The sequence below is a fragment of the Chiloscyllium punctatum genome, unplaced genomic scaffold (assembly GCF_047496795.1).
Source record: "Chiloscyllium punctatum isolate Juve2018m unplaced genomic scaffold, sChiPun1.3 scaffold_203, whole genome shotgun sequence".
NCBI classification, from domain to species: Eukaryota; Metazoa; Chordata; class Chondrichthyes; order Orectolobiformes; family Hemiscylliidae; genus Chiloscyllium; species Chiloscyllium punctatum.
The window spans coordinates 3,420-20,000 of NW_027309937.1; the positions used below are offsets into that span (position 1 = coordinate 3,420).

Below are 16,581 nucleotides of genomic sequence, written 5' to 3' on the forward strand. Positions count from 1 at the left end.
CACTGAGCCACCCAGTAGAGGGAGGTAATTGTTTGAAATTTACCTCACATATATATATACAGGATGGTTAAGGAGGCATTTATCACACTTGCCTTCATTGCTCAGACCTTTGAGTCTAGAAGTGGGGACGTCATGTTGAGATTGTCCAGGACATTGGTGAGGCTTTGTCTGGAGTATCGTGTCCATTCCCCATCACCCTGTTACAGGACGGATAGTATTAAGCTGCAGAGGGTTCGGAAGAGATTTACCAGGATGTTGCCAGGTATGGAGGGTTTGAGGAATAAGGAGAGGGTGGGAGATTTTTCCCTGTGCACTGTAGGAGGCTGAGGGGCAAGCCTGACCGAAGTTTATAAAGTCACGGGTGGAGGGGGGTTTTTGGGTAAGGTGAGGGGCAGGTGTCTTTTCCCTTGGGGGTGGGAGAATTCAAGACCGGGAGCACGGTTTTCAAGGTGAGAGGATAAAAGGGCACGAGGGGCAATTTGTTTTAACACACACAGAGTTGTTAATGTGTGGACGAAAGCTGCCTGAGTAAGTGTTCCAAAGCCATTTGGATAAGTAGATGAACAGGAAACGGTTTGGAGGGATACGGGACAGGTGGGGACTAGCTTTGATTGGGGTTAGGGTCGGCACGGACTGGGCTGGGCTGGGCTGTCTGACTCCCCTTTCCTGCCGAGCTGTGCGTCTTTGACAGATTTCGCTTTTGACCGCTACACACGGAGTTGTTGGCGTCTACCGCAAAAGGTTAAGGCAACATGCTCCCGGTAACAACATGCCAACTCAGAGTGGGGGGGTGTCTGTTTCATTTTAGATTAGATCCCCTACAGTGTGGTAACAGGCCCTTCGGCCCAACAAGTCCACACCGACCCTCTGAAGAGTAACCCACCCATTTACCCCTACATTTACCCCTTCACCTAACACTACGGGTAATTTAGCATGGCCAGTCCACCCTGACCTGCACATCCTTGGACTGTGGGAGGAAACCGGAGCACCCGGAGGAAACCCACGCAGACACGGGGAGAACGTGCAAACTCCACACAGTCAGTCACCTGAGGCGGGAATTGAACCCGGGTCTGTGGCGCTGTGAGGTAGCAGTGCTAACCACTGTGCCACCGTGCGGCCCTCAGCTGCTTTGTTTCCTTGTCATAGCTTTTAGAGTTGAGGCCTGGGGGATGAGGGCAGCGAGGTTAATACAGAACACGCTAGCAACAGCAAGCAAATCATATTTGTATTGGAATTTTTAACACGATGAGTGGTCCCAAAGTGATCCCTTGGAGCCCGGACAAAAAACCCACGCACTGTTCCGGTCATCGCGTTACAGGAAGGAGGCTGGAGCGGGAGCAGAGCTTAATGAGAACATTTCCAGGAATGACACGGGATTTCAGGAATATTTCGAGAAAGATGAGGCGGGTGAGGGGATTGGGCCAGAAGGTGTCTAAACTTTGATAAAGTGTTGGCGAACGCCTCTTTACCATTACATGTTGTCTGGAAGTTACGGAACTCCTTCTCCGGACTTTTGTTTTTTTTTGACGTGCCTCACAGCACCAGGGACCCGGGTTCGATTCCAGCCTCGGGTGACTGTCTGTGTGGAGTTTGCACATTCTCCCCCCCGAGTCTGCATGGGTTTCCTCCGGGTGCTCCTGTTTCATCCCACATTCCTAACATGTGCAGGTTAGGGTGGATTGGCTGTGCTAAATTTCCCATAGTGCCCAGGGATGTGCAGGTTAGGGTGGATTGGCCGTGCTAAATTACCCATAGCACCCAGGGATATGCATGTTCGTGTGCATTGGCCGTGCTAAATTACCCATAATGCCCAGGGATGTGCAGGTTAGGGTGGATTGGCCGTGCTAAATTACCCATAGTGCCCAGTGATGTGCAGGTTAGGGTGGATTGGCCGTGCTAAATTACCCATAGCACCCAGGGATATGCATGTTCGTGTGCATTGGCCGTGCTAAATTACCCATAGTGCCCAGGGATGTGCAGGTTAGGGTGGATTGGCCATGCTAAATTACCCATAGTGCCCAGGGATGGGCAGGTTAGGGTGAATTGGCCATGCTAAATTACCCACAGTGCCCAGGGATGTGCAGGTTAGGGTGGATTGGCCATGCTAAATTACCCATAGTGCCCAGGTATGTGCAGGTTAGGGTGGATTGGCCATGCTAAATTACCCACAGTACCCAGGGATGTGCAGGTTAGGGTGGATTGGCCGTGCTAAATTACCCATAGCACCCAGGGATATGCAGGTTCGTGTGCATTGGCCGTGCTAAATTACCCATAATGCCCAGGGATGTGCAGGTTAGGGTGGATTGGCCGTGCTAAATTACCCATAGTGCCCAGGGATGTGCAGGTCAGGGTGGATTGACCATGCTAAATTACTCATAGTGCCCAGGGATGTGCAGGTCAGGGTGGATTGGCCATGCTAAATTACCCATAGTGCCCAGGGATGGGCAGGTTAGGTGGATTGGCCATGCTAAATTACCCATAGTGCCCAGGGATGTGTAGGTTAGGGTGGATTGACCATGCTAAATTACCCATAGTGCCCAGGGATGTGCAGGTTGGGGTGGATTGGCCGTGCTAAATTACCCATAGTGCCCATGGATGTGCAGGTTAGGGTGGATTGACCGTGCTAAATTACCCATAGTGCCCAGGGATGTGCAGGCAGTATTTCTTGTGGAGGTCATGACAGAGCAGCTTGTGCTGGGGTTGGGGGTTGGGGGTTATGGGGAGGGGGCGAAGGGGCGAAGGGAGGAGCGTGAAGAGTGAGAGGTATAGACGGAGTGAGGGAGAGATTGCACAGATGTTCCGGATTGTTCCCTCAGTGAACCCTGCTTGGCTCTTTCACAAAAACAAATCCCTTTCCTCAATCACGACGCTCTCTGTTACGATGTGTCCCGATATTTCGGACACAATTCTTGGGCACTTTTCCCAGAATCACTGAAACTGATTCCGGAAGGGCATTCCAAACAAAACCTTCAAAAAGGGATGATTTCTGCCAACGCTTTCTGCATTTGTTTTCTCTACTCTTTTAAACTAAAAGCTTCCTCTACACTGCCCCCCCCACCCCAATCAACACACTCAGGGACAGCACAGGGTTAGATACAGAGTAAAGCTCCCTCTACACTGTCCCCCCCATCAAACGCTCCCAGGGACAGGGACAGCACGGGGTTAGATACAGAGTAAAGCTCCCTCTACACTGTCTCCACATCAAACACTCCCAGGGACAGGGACAGCACGGGGTTAGATACAGAGTAAAGCTCCCTCTACACTGTCCCCCCATCAAACACTCCCATGGACAGGGACAGCACGGGGTTAGATACAGAGTAAAGCTCCCTCTACACTGTCTCCACATCAAACACTCCCATGGACAGGGACAGCACGGGGTTAGATACAGAGTAAAGCTCCCTCTACACTGTCCCCCCATCAAACACTCCCATGGACAGGGACAGCACGGGGTTAGATACAGAGTAAAGCTCCCTCTACACTGTCTCCACATCAAACACTCCCATGGACAGGGACAGCACGGGGTTAGATACAGAGTAAAGCTTCCTCTACACTGTCCCCCCATCCCAGGGACAGGGACAGCACGGGGTTAGATACAGAGTAAAGTTCCCTCTACACTGTCCCCCCCCATCCCAGGGACAGGGACAGCACGGGGTTAGATACAGAGTAAAGCTGCCTCTACACTGTCCCCCCCATCAAACGCTCCCAGGGACAGGGACAGCACGGGGTTAGATACAGAGTAAAGCTCCCTCTACACTGTCCCCCCATCAAACACTCCCGGGGACAGGGACAGCACGGGGTTTGATACAGAGTAAAGCTCCCTCTACACTGTCCCCCCCATCCCAGACTAGGGACAGCACGGGGTCAGATACAGACTGCGAGTTGTGGGTGCGAGCAGTAGGCCATTCAGCCCATCGATCTTGCTGTCCCACTGAATGAGACCGTGGCCGTTCTGCCCATCCTCAAATTCCTGCCTTTTCACCATATTCCTCTATTTCCCCCCCTCTCTCTCTGTCTCTCAGCCCTGAATATCCTCAATCTCCCAGTTTGGAAAGGCTTTGTCACCCCATCTCTCCAACTGCTGGGGAAGGAATTCTAGGAATCTGACCCACGCAACGCTGAGGGAAATGCCGATATATTTCCAAGGCGGGGGAACATGGCGGGGATCTGGTGATTCCCTTGAACACCCCGGATCCAACAGCCCCCTGCAGTAAAGTATTCCACAGATTCACTCACCCCCCCTCCCCTGGGAAAGGGAAGAAATTCCTCCCCACCCCCGTCTCTGTCTTCAGTGAGCGACCCCCACACTCTGAGATGACACCCCTCATCCCGCCCCCCCCCACTCTGGTCCCAGTCTCTCCCACACAAGGGAGGGGAACAGCTGCTGTGACTGAGTGAGGTCGAGGGGTCTAGGGGAGAGGGGTAGCTGAGGAGGGTGGGAGGGAGTGGGGAGAGAGCAGGAGGGGCGGGAAGGTGGTGGTGAGTCAGTGGAAAAGTAGGAGATGAGGGCAGGGAGGGGAAGGGGGTGAAAGTGTAGGAGGGGACTGTGTGTGTGTGAGAGAGAGAGGGACAGTGTGTGTGTGTGTGTGTGTGAGAGAGAGAGAGGGACAGTGTGTGTGTGAGAGAGAGAGGGACAGTGTGTGTGTGAGAGAGAGAGGGACAGTGTGTGTGTGTGAGAGAGAGAGGGACAGTGTGTGTGTGAGAGAGAGAGGGACAGTGTGTGTGTGAGAGAGAGAGGGACAGTGTGTGTGTGAGAGAGAGGGACAGTGTGTGTGTGTGAGAGAGAGAGGGACAGTGTGTGTGTGTGAGAGAGGGACAGTGTGTGTGTGTGAGAGAGAGAGGGACAGTGTGTGTGTGTGAGAGAGGGACAGTGTGTGTGTGTGTGAGAGAGGGACAGTGTGTGTGTGAGAGAGAGGGACAGTGTGTGTGTGAGAGAGAAGGACAGTGTGTGTGTGTGAGAGAGAGGGACAGTGTGTGTGTGAGAGAGAGAGGGACAGTGTGTGTGTGTGTGAGAGAGAGGGACTGTGTGTGTGTGAGAGAGAGAGAGAGGGACAGTGTGTGTGTGAGAGAGAGAGGGAGGGACAGTGTGTGTGTGTGAGAGAGAGAGAGAGAGTGGGATAGTGTGTGTGTGTGAGAGAGAGAGGGACAGTGTGTGTGTGTGAGAGAGAGGGACAGTGTGTGTGTGTGAGAGAGATAGAGAGGGACAGTGTGTGTGAGAGAGAGAAGGACAGTGTGTGTGTGTGAGAGAGGGGCTGTGTGTGTGTGTGAGAGAGAGAGGGACAGTGTGTGTGTGTGAGAGAGAGGGACAGTGTGTGTGTGTGAGAGAGGGGCAGTGTGTGTGTGTGAGAGAGAGAGGGACAGTGTGTGTGTGTGTGTGAGAGAGAGAGGGACAGTGTGTGTGTGTGTGAGAGAGAGGGACAGTGTTTGTGTGAGAGAGAGAGAGCGAGAGACAGTGTGTGTGAGAGAGAGAGGGGCAGTGTGTGTGTGTGAAAGAGAGAGGGACAGTGTGTGTGTGTGTGTGAGAGAGAGAGGGACAGTGTGTGTGTGTGAGAGAGAGAGAGGGACAGTGTGTGTGTGAGAGAGAGAGGGACAGTGTGTGTGTGTGAGAGAGGGGCTGTGTGTGTGTGTGAGAGAGAGAGGGACAGTGTGTGTGTGTGAGAGAGAGGGACAGTGTGTGTGTGTGAGAGAGAGAGGGACAGTGTGTGTGTGTGTGTGTGAGAGAGAGAGGGACAGTGTGTGTGTGTGAGAGAGAGAGGGACAGTGTGTGTGTGTGAGAGAGAGAGGGACAGTGTGTGTGTGTGAGAGAGGGGCTGTGTGTGTGTGTGAGAGAGAGAGGGACAGTGTGTGTGTGTGAGAGAGAGGGACAGTGTGTGTGTGTGAGAGAGGGGCAGTGTGTGTGTGTGAGAGAGAGAGGGACTGTGTGTGTGTGTGAGAGAGAGAGAGGGAAAGTGTGTGTGTGTGTGAGAGAGAGAGGGACAGTGTGTGTGTGAGAGAGAGAGGGACAGTGTGTGTGTGTGAGAGAGGGGCTGTGTGTGTGTGTGAGAGAGAGGGACAGTGTGTGTGTGAGAGAGAGAGGGACAGTGTGTGTGTGTGTGTGAGAGAGAGGGACAGTGTGTGTGTGTGAGAGAGAGGGACAGTGTGTGTGTGTGTGTGAGAGAGAGGGACAGTGTGTGTGTGAGAGAGAGAGGGACAGTGTGTGTGTGTGTGTGAGAGAGAGGGACAGTGTGTGTGTGTGAGAGAGAGGGACAGTGTGTGTGAGTGAGAGAGAGAGAGGGACAGTGTGTGTGTGAGTGAGAGAGAGAGGGACAGTATGTGTGAGAGAGAGAGGGACAGTGTGTGTGAGTGAGAGAGAGAGAGGGACAGTGTGTGTGTGAGTGAGAGAGAGAGGGACAGTATGTGTGAGAGAGAGAGAGGGACAGTGTGTGTGTGTGAGAGAGAGGGACAGTGTGTGTGTGAGTGAGAGAGAGAGGGACAGTATGTGTGAGAGAGAGAGGGACAGTGTGTGAGAGAGAGAGGGACAGTGTGTGTGTGAGAGAGAGAGGGACAGTGTGTGTGTGTGAGAGAGAGGGACAGTGTGTGAGAGAGAGAGGGACAGGGTGTGTGTGTGAGAGAGGGACAGTGTGTGTGTGAGAGAGAGAGGGACAGTGTGTGTGAGAGAGAGAGGGACAGTGTGTGTGTGAGAGAGAGAGGGACAGTGTGTGAGAGAGAGACGGACAGGGTGTGTGTGTGAGAGAGAGAGGGACAGTGTGTGTGTGAGAGAGAGAGGGACAGTGTGTGTGAGAGAGAGAGAGGGAGAGTGTGTGTGTGAGAGAGAGGGACAGTGTGTGTGAGAGAGAGAGGGACAGTGTGTGTGTGAGAGAGAGAGGGTCAGTGTGTGAGAGAGAGAGAGGGACAGTGTGTGTGAGAGAGAGAGAGGGACAGTGTGTGTGTGAGAGAGAGGGACAGTGTGTGTGAGAGAGAGGGACAGTGTGTGTGAGAGAGAGAGGGACAGTGTGTGTGTGAGAGAGAGGGACAGTGTGTGTGTGTGTGAGAGAGAGAGGGACAGTGTGTGTGTGAGAGAGAGAGGGACAGTGTGTGTGAGAGAGAGGGACAGTGTGTGTGTGAGAGAGAGGGACAGTGTGTGTGTGTGAGAGAGAGAGGGACAGTGTGTGTGTGAGAGAGAGAGGGACAGTGTGTGTGAGAGAGAGAGGGTGTGTGTGTGTGAGAGAGAGAGAGGGACAGTGTGTGTGTGAGAGAGAGAGGGACAGTGTGTGTGAGAGAGAGGGACAGTGTGTGTGTGAGAGAGAGGGTCAGTGTGTGTGAGAGAGAGAGGGACAGTGTGTGTGTGTGTGAGAGAGAGAGGGACAGTGTGTGTGTGTGAGAGAGGGACAGTGTGTGTGTGAGAGAGAGAGGGACAGTGTGTGTGAGAGAGAGAGGGTCAGTGTGTGTGAGAGAGAGAGGGACAGTGTGTGTGTGAGAGAGAGACAGTGTGTGTGAGAGAGAGGGACAGTGTGTGTGTGAGAGAGAGAGAGGGACAGTGTGTGTGTGTGAGAGAGAGAGAGGGACAGAATGTGTGTGAGAGAGAGGGACAGTGTGTGTGTGTGAGAGAGAGAGAGCGACAGAATGTGTGTGAGAGAGAGGGACAGTGTGTGTGTGTGTGAGAGAGAGAGAGGGACAGTGTGTGTATGTGCGAGAGAGATAGGGACAGTGTGTGTGTGTGAGAGAGAGAGGGACAGTGTGTGTGTGTGAGAGAGAGAGAGGGACAGAATGTGTGTGAGAGAGAGGGACAGTGTGTGTGTGAGAGAGAGAGGGACAGCGTGTGTGTTTGTGAGAGAGAGGGACAGTGTGTGTGAGAGAGAGAGGGACAGTGTGTGTGTGTGAGAGAGAGGGACAGTGTGTGTGAGAGAGAGAGGGACAGTGTGTGTGTGTGTGAGAGAGAGGGACAGTGTGTGTGTGAGAGAGAGAGAGGGACAGTGTGTGTGTGAGAGAGAGGGACAGTGTGTGTGTGAGAGAGAGAGAGAGGGACAGTGTGTGTGTGAGAGAGAGAGAGAGGGACAGTGTGTGTGTGAGAGAGAGAGAGAGAGGGACAGTGTGTGTGTGAGAGAGAGGGACAGTGTGTGTGTGTGTGAGTGAGGGACAGTGTGTGTGTGTGTGAGAGAGGGACAGTGTGTGTGTGAGAGAGAGAGGGACAGTGTGTGTGTGAGAGAGAGAGGGATAGTGTGTGTGTGTGAGAGAGAGAGGGACAGTGTGTGTGAGAGAGAGAGAGAGGGACAGTGTGTGTGAGAGAGAGAGAGAGGGACAGTGTGTGTGTGTGTGAGAGAGAGGGACAGTGTGTGTGTGTGAGAGAGAGAGAGGGAGGTCCAATTCACTTATTTCCTGTGAATTATGCGGAGACCCTTCGAAAGTGCATGCATTCAGAGGTGAAGGTAAGGTCAGCTCCATTTACACGCATCCCGAAACCAGCCTCCCGGCACTATCCCTGGTCATCAGGACAGGGCGCCCAGTCTCTCTCACTCTACCTCAGGTTCTATCAGGAATGGATCTAGAACAGGGACAGCACGGGGTTAGATACAGAGTAAAGCTCCCTCTACACTGTCCCCCCCATCAAACACTCCCATGGACAGGGACAGCACGGGGTTAGATACAGAGTAAAGCTCTCTCTACACTGTCCCCCCCCATCAAACACTCCCAGGGACAGGGACAGCACAGGGTTAGATACAGAGTAAAGCTCCCTCTACACTGTCCCCCCCCATCAAACACTCCCAGGGACAGGGACACGGGGTTAGATACAGAGTAAAGCTCTCTCTACACTGTCCCCCCCATCAAACACTCCCAGGGACAGGGACAGCACGGGGTTAGATACAGAGTAAAGCTCCATCTACACTGTCCCCCCCCATCAAACACTCCCAGGGACAGGGACAGCACGGGGTTAGATACAGAGTAAAGCTCTCTCTACACTGTCCCCCCCATCAAACACTCCCAGGGACTGGGACAGCACGGGGTTAGATACAGAGTAAAGCTCCCTCTACACTGTCCCCACCCCCCCCCATCAAACACTCCCAGGGACAGGGACAGCGCGGGGTTCGATACAGAGTAAAGCTCCCTCTACAATATCCTTTGTCACACTCTCCCAGGGCAGAGACAGCTCAGTAAGGGGCAGTGGGTCGATCCTGAAGTCTCTGATAACCTCAGGGTGTCTCCAAGGGCTATTCAGAGTCAGCCTGGATTAGCATCGCTTCTCTGTGGTGTGGGAACCATCGCCCACAAGATCCGCAGTCAGAGACCTCTTGTCAGAAGGATTCAGTCTGGGATCCCTCTTCACTAGCCTCATCTTTACTGACCCTCCCCTCCCTCACTTGCCTTCATCCTTCCTGCTCTCTCCTATCCTCCATCGTGTGTGTGTCTATGTGTGTCTATGTATGTGAGTGTGTCTGTGTCAGCTGGGATGTGTCTCTGTGTGTCTATCTGTGTCTGTCGGGATGGGTGTGTATGTGTCTGTGTCAATGGGGCTGTGTCGATGTGTGTGTTTGTGTATATATGTGTTTGTGTATATGTGTGTGTGTTTGTGAATATATGTGTGTGTGTGTAGGTGAGTGTGTCTGTGTGTGTATATGTGTGTGTGTGTGTCTGTGTATATATGTGTGTGTCTGTGTATAAATGTGTGTGTAGGTGAGTGTGTGACTGTGTAGGTGAGTGTGTGTCTATAAATATGTGTGAGTGTGTGTGTCTGTATGTATATATGTGTGTGTAGGTGTGTGTGTGAGTGTGTGCGTGTAGGTGTGTTTGTGAGAGAGAGTGTGTGTGTAGGTGTGTGTGTCTGAGTGTGTATGTGTGTGTAGCTGTGTGTGTGTAAGTGTGTGTGTTTGTGTATATATGTGTATGAGCGTGTGTTAGGTGTGTGTGTGTGTGTAGGGGTGTGTGTGTGTGAGATAGTGTGTGTATGTGTTTGTAGGTGTGTGTGTGGGTGTGTGTGTGTGTGTGTAGGAGAGTGTGTGTGAGAGAGAGTGTGTGTGTGTGAGTGAGTGTGTGTGTGTGAGAGAGTATGTATGTGTGTGAGTGTGTGTGTGAGTGTGTGTAGGTGTGTGAGTGTGTGTGTGAATGTGTGTAGGTGTGTGTGTGAGTGTGTGTGTGTGTGTCCTTGAGCTGACTTCTCTGTCCCTTTCACTCTCTCCCTCGGAGACACGAGGTTGTGGGGACAGCTCTCCCCAGGTCTGCTCTCCCACCTCCTGCCGATCCTGACCCTGTGGTGAGCTCCCCTCACCAGTGGGTGAGGATGATCCCACGGGGCGCCAGCAGAAGATTTACGGAGTTGGAGCGGATAATAACTCCTCCACCCCATTCCTGTTCCTTTTGGGATTCACCCGCGGGACGGGTGTGCCGTTTCTGGGCCCAGCATTTATCGCCCTATCCATCCCAAATTGACCATCCCCCACCGCCCTAGCTCCTAGAGAAGGTGGGGGTGAGCTGCCATCTTGGAACCGCTGCAGTCCACGTGCTGGAGGGTATACCCACAATGCCCTTGGGGAGGGAATTCCAGATTTCCGACCAGGCCACACTGGAGGAACAGCCCAATCAGCTTGAGGAGCGGGTCTGAGGGGGATCTCTGTTACCGTCTGTCAGGGACGCAACACCCAGTTGGGGGTTCACTGTTACCCCCTTTAGGGGTAAGGAAATCTGCCTTCCTTACAGCCTCATCAGGATCAACTCTTAAACAGCCTTCCGCAGCGCCCCTCCCCGAGAACGGCCAGGCAAGACGTCCAAGGGGGCAATTAGGGACAAGCCGATACCTCAGGCTCACAGTTGCTCCCACGCCCACTCTCTTTCAAGATGGTGTTGGATGTAGCTCTCGAGGCTACCCCACCGTGACAGCGTGGGTTTCCTTCGGGGGTTCCGGTTTCCTCCCACAGGCCTAAGATGTGTAGGTTAGGGTGGATTGGCCGTGCTAAATTACCCATAGTGCCCAGGGATGTGCAGGTTAGGGTGGATTGGCCGTGCTAAATTACTCATAGTGCCCAGGGATGTGCAGGTTCGGGTGGATTGGCCGTGCTAAATTACCCATAGTGCCCAGGGATGTGCAGGTTAGGGTGGATTGGCCATGCTAAATTACCCATAGTGCCCAGGGATGTGCAGGTTAGGGTGGATTGGCCGTGCTAAATTACCCATAGTGCCCAGGGATGTGCAGGTTAGGGTGGATTGGCCATGCTAAATTACCCATAGTGCCCAGGGATGTGCAGGTTAGGGTGGATTGGCCGTGCTAAATTACCTACAGTCCCCAAGGATTTGTAGGTTAGTGTGGATTGGCCATGCTAAATTACCCATAGTGCCCAGGGATGTGTAGGTTAGGGTGGATTGGCCGTGCTAAATTACCCATAGTGCCCAGGGATGTGTAGGTTAGGGTGGATTGGCCATGCTAAATTACCCATAGTGCCCAGGGATGTGTAGGTTAGGGTGGATTGGCCATGCTAAATTACCCATAGTGCCCAGGGATGTGCAGGTTAGGGTGGATTGGCCGTGCTAAATTACCCATAGTGCCCAGGGAAGTGTAGGGTATGGATGGTTAGCCACAGGGAATGGTGGGTCACAGGGTGGAGAGGGTGGGGGAAGGGGTAGGCCGCTCTCCCGAGGGCAGGTTTGGAGCTAACGGGCTGAACGGCCCGGGGAACTGAATAAGACGACCCCACCCTCCCCTCTCCCCTGCCTTACCTTGAAGGCCAGTCCTCCGCAGTGGCTCTGAAAATGGCGGATGGCGTCCCTCTGGAGCTTGGCCTGTACGTGGCCTGGCACGCGCGGCGCCTCATAGCGGCTGAAGCTGCGGACGGAGGTCAGCTCCAGGCCCAGCGAGTCGGCGAAACGCACCCTCTTGCGTGTGTCGGGGCTCCTGCTGCGGCCGGCGTTGGGCCGAGCTGGGAGTGAGCGAGCCCTGGGCCTCCTCCTCCTTGTCACTGTCAGCCTGCCCCTCCCCCTCTCCTCCTCCTCTTCCTCCTCCTCCTCCTCCTCCTCAGCGCTGGGGCTCTGCGAGGCGTAGAAAGCTCTCTCGTAGAGGCCGGCGATGTAGCTGAGGTTGCGGGGGATGTCGGAGGGCGGGGGTGGTGTCTCCCGGGACATGGCCGTTTTCCCCGTTCGCCCTCACCGCGTGTCTGTCGTCTTTGCCAACGCCCTCTCCCCCCTTCCCACCTCTCTCTCTCTCTCTCTCGCCCAGCCTCAGGTTCTCATGATCGCCGCCCGGCTATCCCCTCACCTCCCACTCTCTCTCGTTCTTCCTTCTTACCTGCTTCGCACACTCTGTCTCTCCCTGTCGCCTGAACTACGTCGACTTGTGTAACGATTCTCAGCTTTCCGTCTCGTTCCCTATATCGTAATGGTGACTCCCTCTCACTCAATCTGTCTGTCTTTCGATCTCTCTCTGAGTTTCCCCCCACTCAATCTCTCTGCCTCTCTCTCTCTCTATCAGACTCGTTTCCCCCACTCAATCTCTCTCTCTCTATCAGACTCGTTTCCCCCACTCAATCTCCGTCTGTCTCTCTCGCTCCCTATATCACAATCACTCCACTCCAAACTCCTGTCTCTCTCTCCCTATTACACTTGTTTCCCCACTCAATCTCTCTGTAACCATTGATTCCCCCCCCCCCCCCACTCAATTTCTCTCCCTCCGTCTCTCTCCCCCTATCACAGTCGTTTTCCCGCACTCAATCTCTCTCTCTCTCTCTGTCTCTCACACACTCTGTCGTTTCATATAACAATTCTCTCTCTCTGGCAGCTGTCTGTCTCTGTCTCGCGCTCTCTATCACACTTGTTTCCCCCTGCTCGATCTCTCTCTGTTCCTCTCCCCCTCTCCTGGTGTGCTGTCTTTCTTTACAACAGCTCTCTCTCTCTCTCTCTGTCCCCCTCTCTCTCTGTCTGTCCCTCTCTCTCTCTCTCTCTCTCTCTCTCTGTGTCTCAGGCCTGGTGCTGAATTCAGCTGATGTACATCAGGTTGCGCAGTGTCACCTGAAGCTCTGTCCTTCCATTGGGGTTGGGGGGGGGGTGGGGGGGGGAGTGGTGGTGAGAGCAAACCTTCAATCATTGATGGAGATTCTGAATGGACCGTTGCACATTACATCATCCTAGTGATCAGCTCGAAAATATCCATCAGCTCGATCCCCGGAGTGGGAGGGAAATGCACCAGTCTGTCTCTGTCTCTCTGTCTCTCTCTGTCTCTCTCTCTCTCTCACAGACAGACACACAGGTCTGGATGCGGTCGCTGAGGACATGTTGCGAGGTCACGAATGAGCTGGGCAGTCTGCAGCCTGGTGGAACGATCCGTAGGACCCCTTTGCCCAGTGTGTGGAAACAGGCCTTTCAGTTCACAAGCGTCCCACCCAGACCCCTCCCCCCTCCCCCCCCCCTCTCCCTGTCTCACCCTGCATTCCCCCGGGGCTAACCCCACTCAGCCTTCACATCCCTGGGCAACTTAGCAAGGGCCAATTCAGCCTGGCCCGGACGTAAGAGTCACAGAGATGTACAGCGCGGAAACAGACCCTTCGGCCCAACCCGTCCGTGCCAACCCAGATATCCCGAACCTAATCTAGTCCCACCTGCCAGCGCCCGGCCCATATCCCTCCAAACCCTTCCTATTCATACACCCATCCAAATGCCTTTTAAATGTTATGATTTGGAGATACCGGTGTTGGACTGGGGTGTACAAAGTTAAAAATCACACAACACCAGGCTATAGTCCAACAGGTTTAATTGGAAGCACTAGCTTTCGGAGCGCTGCTCCTTCACAACCACCTAACCTGTTGGACGATAACCTGGTGTTGGGTGATTTTTAACTTTTAACTGCTGTCATTGTACCAGCCTCCACCAGCTTCCTCTGGCAGCTCATTCCACACACGCACCACCCTCTGGGTGAAAACGTTACCCCTTAGATCTCTTTTATATCTTTCCCCTCTCACCCTAAACCTATGCCCCTCTAGTTTTGGACTCCACCCACCACAGGGAAAAGACTTTGCCTATTTACCCTCTCCATGCCCCCTCATAATTTTATAAACCTCTATAAGGTCACCCCTCAGCCTCCGACGCTCCAGGGAAAACAGCCCCAGCCTGTTCAGCCTCTCCCTGTAGCTCAAACCCTCCAATCCCAGCGACATCCTTGTAAATCTTTTCTGAACCCTTTCGAGTTTCACAACATCTTTCCGATAGGAAGGAAACCAGAATTGCAAGCAATATTCCAACAGTGGCCCTAACCAATGTCCTGTACAGCCACAACATGACCTCCCGAGGAGAAAGTGAGGACTGCAGATGCTGGAGATCAGAGCTTAAAAATGTGTTGCTGGAAAAGCGCAGCAGGAATTCCTGAAGAAGGGCTTATGCCCGAAATATCGATTCTCCTTCTCCTTTGATACTGCCTGACCTGCTGCGCTTTTCCAGCAACACATTTTTAAGCTCCCAACTCCTGTACTCAATACTCTGACCAATAAAGGAGAGCATACCAAACGCCTTCTTCACTATCCTATCGACCTGCGACTCCCTGATGTACAGCACAGACATCGACCTTTTGGCCCAACTCATCCATGCCGACCAGATATCCCGAACCTAATTGAGTCCCATTTGCCAGCCCTTGGCCCATATCCCTCCAAACCCTCCCTATTCATGTCCCCGTCCAGATGCCTTTTAAATGTTGTAATTGTACCAACCTCCACCACATCCTCTGGCAGCTCATTCCACACACGCACCACCTACGGGGTGAATTTGCAAGTTCAGAATTATTTTTGCTGATACATTATTTAACAAGCACACAATCTGCAGGCAGCCAGTCCATGTAATATTTTATAAATCCCTACTTTGGAACTAGAACGAGTCTGACTGAAGATTGGGATACAGACACAGCCTGTAACCTCACGCCTTTAATACATTGTCTGAGCTGAGATGTCACCTTTTGTCTTATAAAACTTTGTTATCTCGAGAACGTGACTGAAATGTAGTTTTAGGATTTACAGATGAATGAACAGAAAGCTGCAATCCATTCGAAAAGGTAAAAGACAATAACAATCCAGATTTGTTCAATAGATCATTTCAGTTGCATGTTGCTGTAACCTTTTGCTATAAACTCGCGAGTCCTATGATCCTGCTCCAACCTGATGAGGGAGCAGCGTTCCGAAATAAACCTGTTGGACTAGCACCAGGGACTCCAGCCTCGGGCAACTGTCTGTGTGGAGTTTGCACATTCTCCCCCCGAGTCTGCGTGGGTTTCCTCCGGGTGCTCCAGATTCCTCCCACTGTGCTCAGGGATGTGCAGGTTAGGGTAGATTGGCTATGCGAAATTACCCATTGTGCCCAGGGATGTGTAGGTTAGGGTGGATTGGCCATGCGAAATTACCCATTGTGCCCAGGGATGTGTAGGTTAGGGTGGATTGGCCATACTAAATTACCCATAGTGCCCAGGGATGTGTATGTTAGGGTGGATTGGCCGTGCTAAATTACCCATAGTGCCCAGAGATGTGCAGGTTAGGGTGGATTGGCCGTGCTAAATTACCCATAGTGCCCAGGGATGTGCAGGTTAGGGTGGATTGGCCGTGCTAAATTACCCATAGTGCCCAGGGATGTGCAGGTTAGGGTGGATTGGCCATGCTCAATTACCCATAGTGCCCAGGGATGTGCGGGTTAGGGTGGATTGGCCACACTAAATTGCCCATAGTGTTAGGTGCATTAGTCAGAGGGAAATGGGTCTGGGTGGGTTACTCTTCAGAGGGTCAGTGTGGGACTTGTTGGGCCGAAGGGCCTGTTTCCACACCGTAAGGGGATCTAATCTAATCTAACCATAAACTGGCATTGTGTGAATTTTAGCCTGATGGAGAAGTGGCACTCTGAAAGCTAGTGTGCTTCCAAATAAACCGGTTGCATTATAACCTGGTGTTGTATGATTTTTAACTTTGTACACCTCAGTACAACACCGGCTCCTCCACGTCACAGCTGACTGATAAAGGCAAGTGTACCAAACGCCTTCTTCACTACCCTGTCTACGAGGGACTCCATTTTCAATCCTTGGACTGTAGGAAGGCAATGGGAGCTCCCGGAGGAAACCCACGCTGACACTGGGGGGGAGAATGTACGACCACTACACAGACAGTGTGGAATCGAACCCGAGTCCCTGGCGCTGTGAGAGCAGCAGTGCTAACCACTGAGCTGCCGTGCCTACCTCAGACAGCACCTTCCCAAACCCATACTCCTCTACCATCTTGAAGGACGAGGGGCAGCAGATACAGGGGAACACCACTCCCCCCACACCCTCCCCCCCCCCCCCCCCCCACCCCCCCGGCAAGTCCACTCCACCGACCCATTCCCTGTCCTGAAATCTATCATCCATTCCTTCCTGGGTCAGAATCCTGGGATTCCCCGTCCCTGAGGGGCATCGTGGGTCTACCCCACACCAGCACGTGGATTACAGCGGTTAACTACCACTCAGGGGACGGGCAGAGAATGCTGGGAGTCTCGCCGGGGACACTGACGTACCGCGAACAAAGGAAGATTTTTAAAAACCCCTTGCACAGTTCAACGAGCGAAGACAGACTGTCACATTCTATTGCGTTTTCCCTGTGTCTGTGTGTGTGCGCATGTTTCCATTCC

The 16,581-nt window shown here is 53.0% G+C and overlaps 1 protein-coding gene across 1 annotated transcript; it reads right to left on the reverse strand.

Annotated features, from left to right (window-relative positions):
- Window positions 1–1,120: 1,120 nt before the first annotated feature.
- Window positions 1,121–12,576, reverse strand: LOC140471921 (protein phosphatase 1 regulatory subunit 3E-like). Its single transcript, XM_072567451.1, has 2 exons — window positions 11,680–12,576; window positions 1,121–1,162 (listed from the first exon to the last, which is right to left on the reverse strand). The coding sequence occupies exons 1-2, from the start codon at window positions 12,079–12,081 to the stop codon at window positions 1,121–1,123; spliced, it is 444 nt and encodes a 147-aa protein (XP_072423552.1). The 5' UTR covers window positions 12,082–12,576.
- Window positions 12,577–16,581: the final 4,005 nt, after the last annotated feature.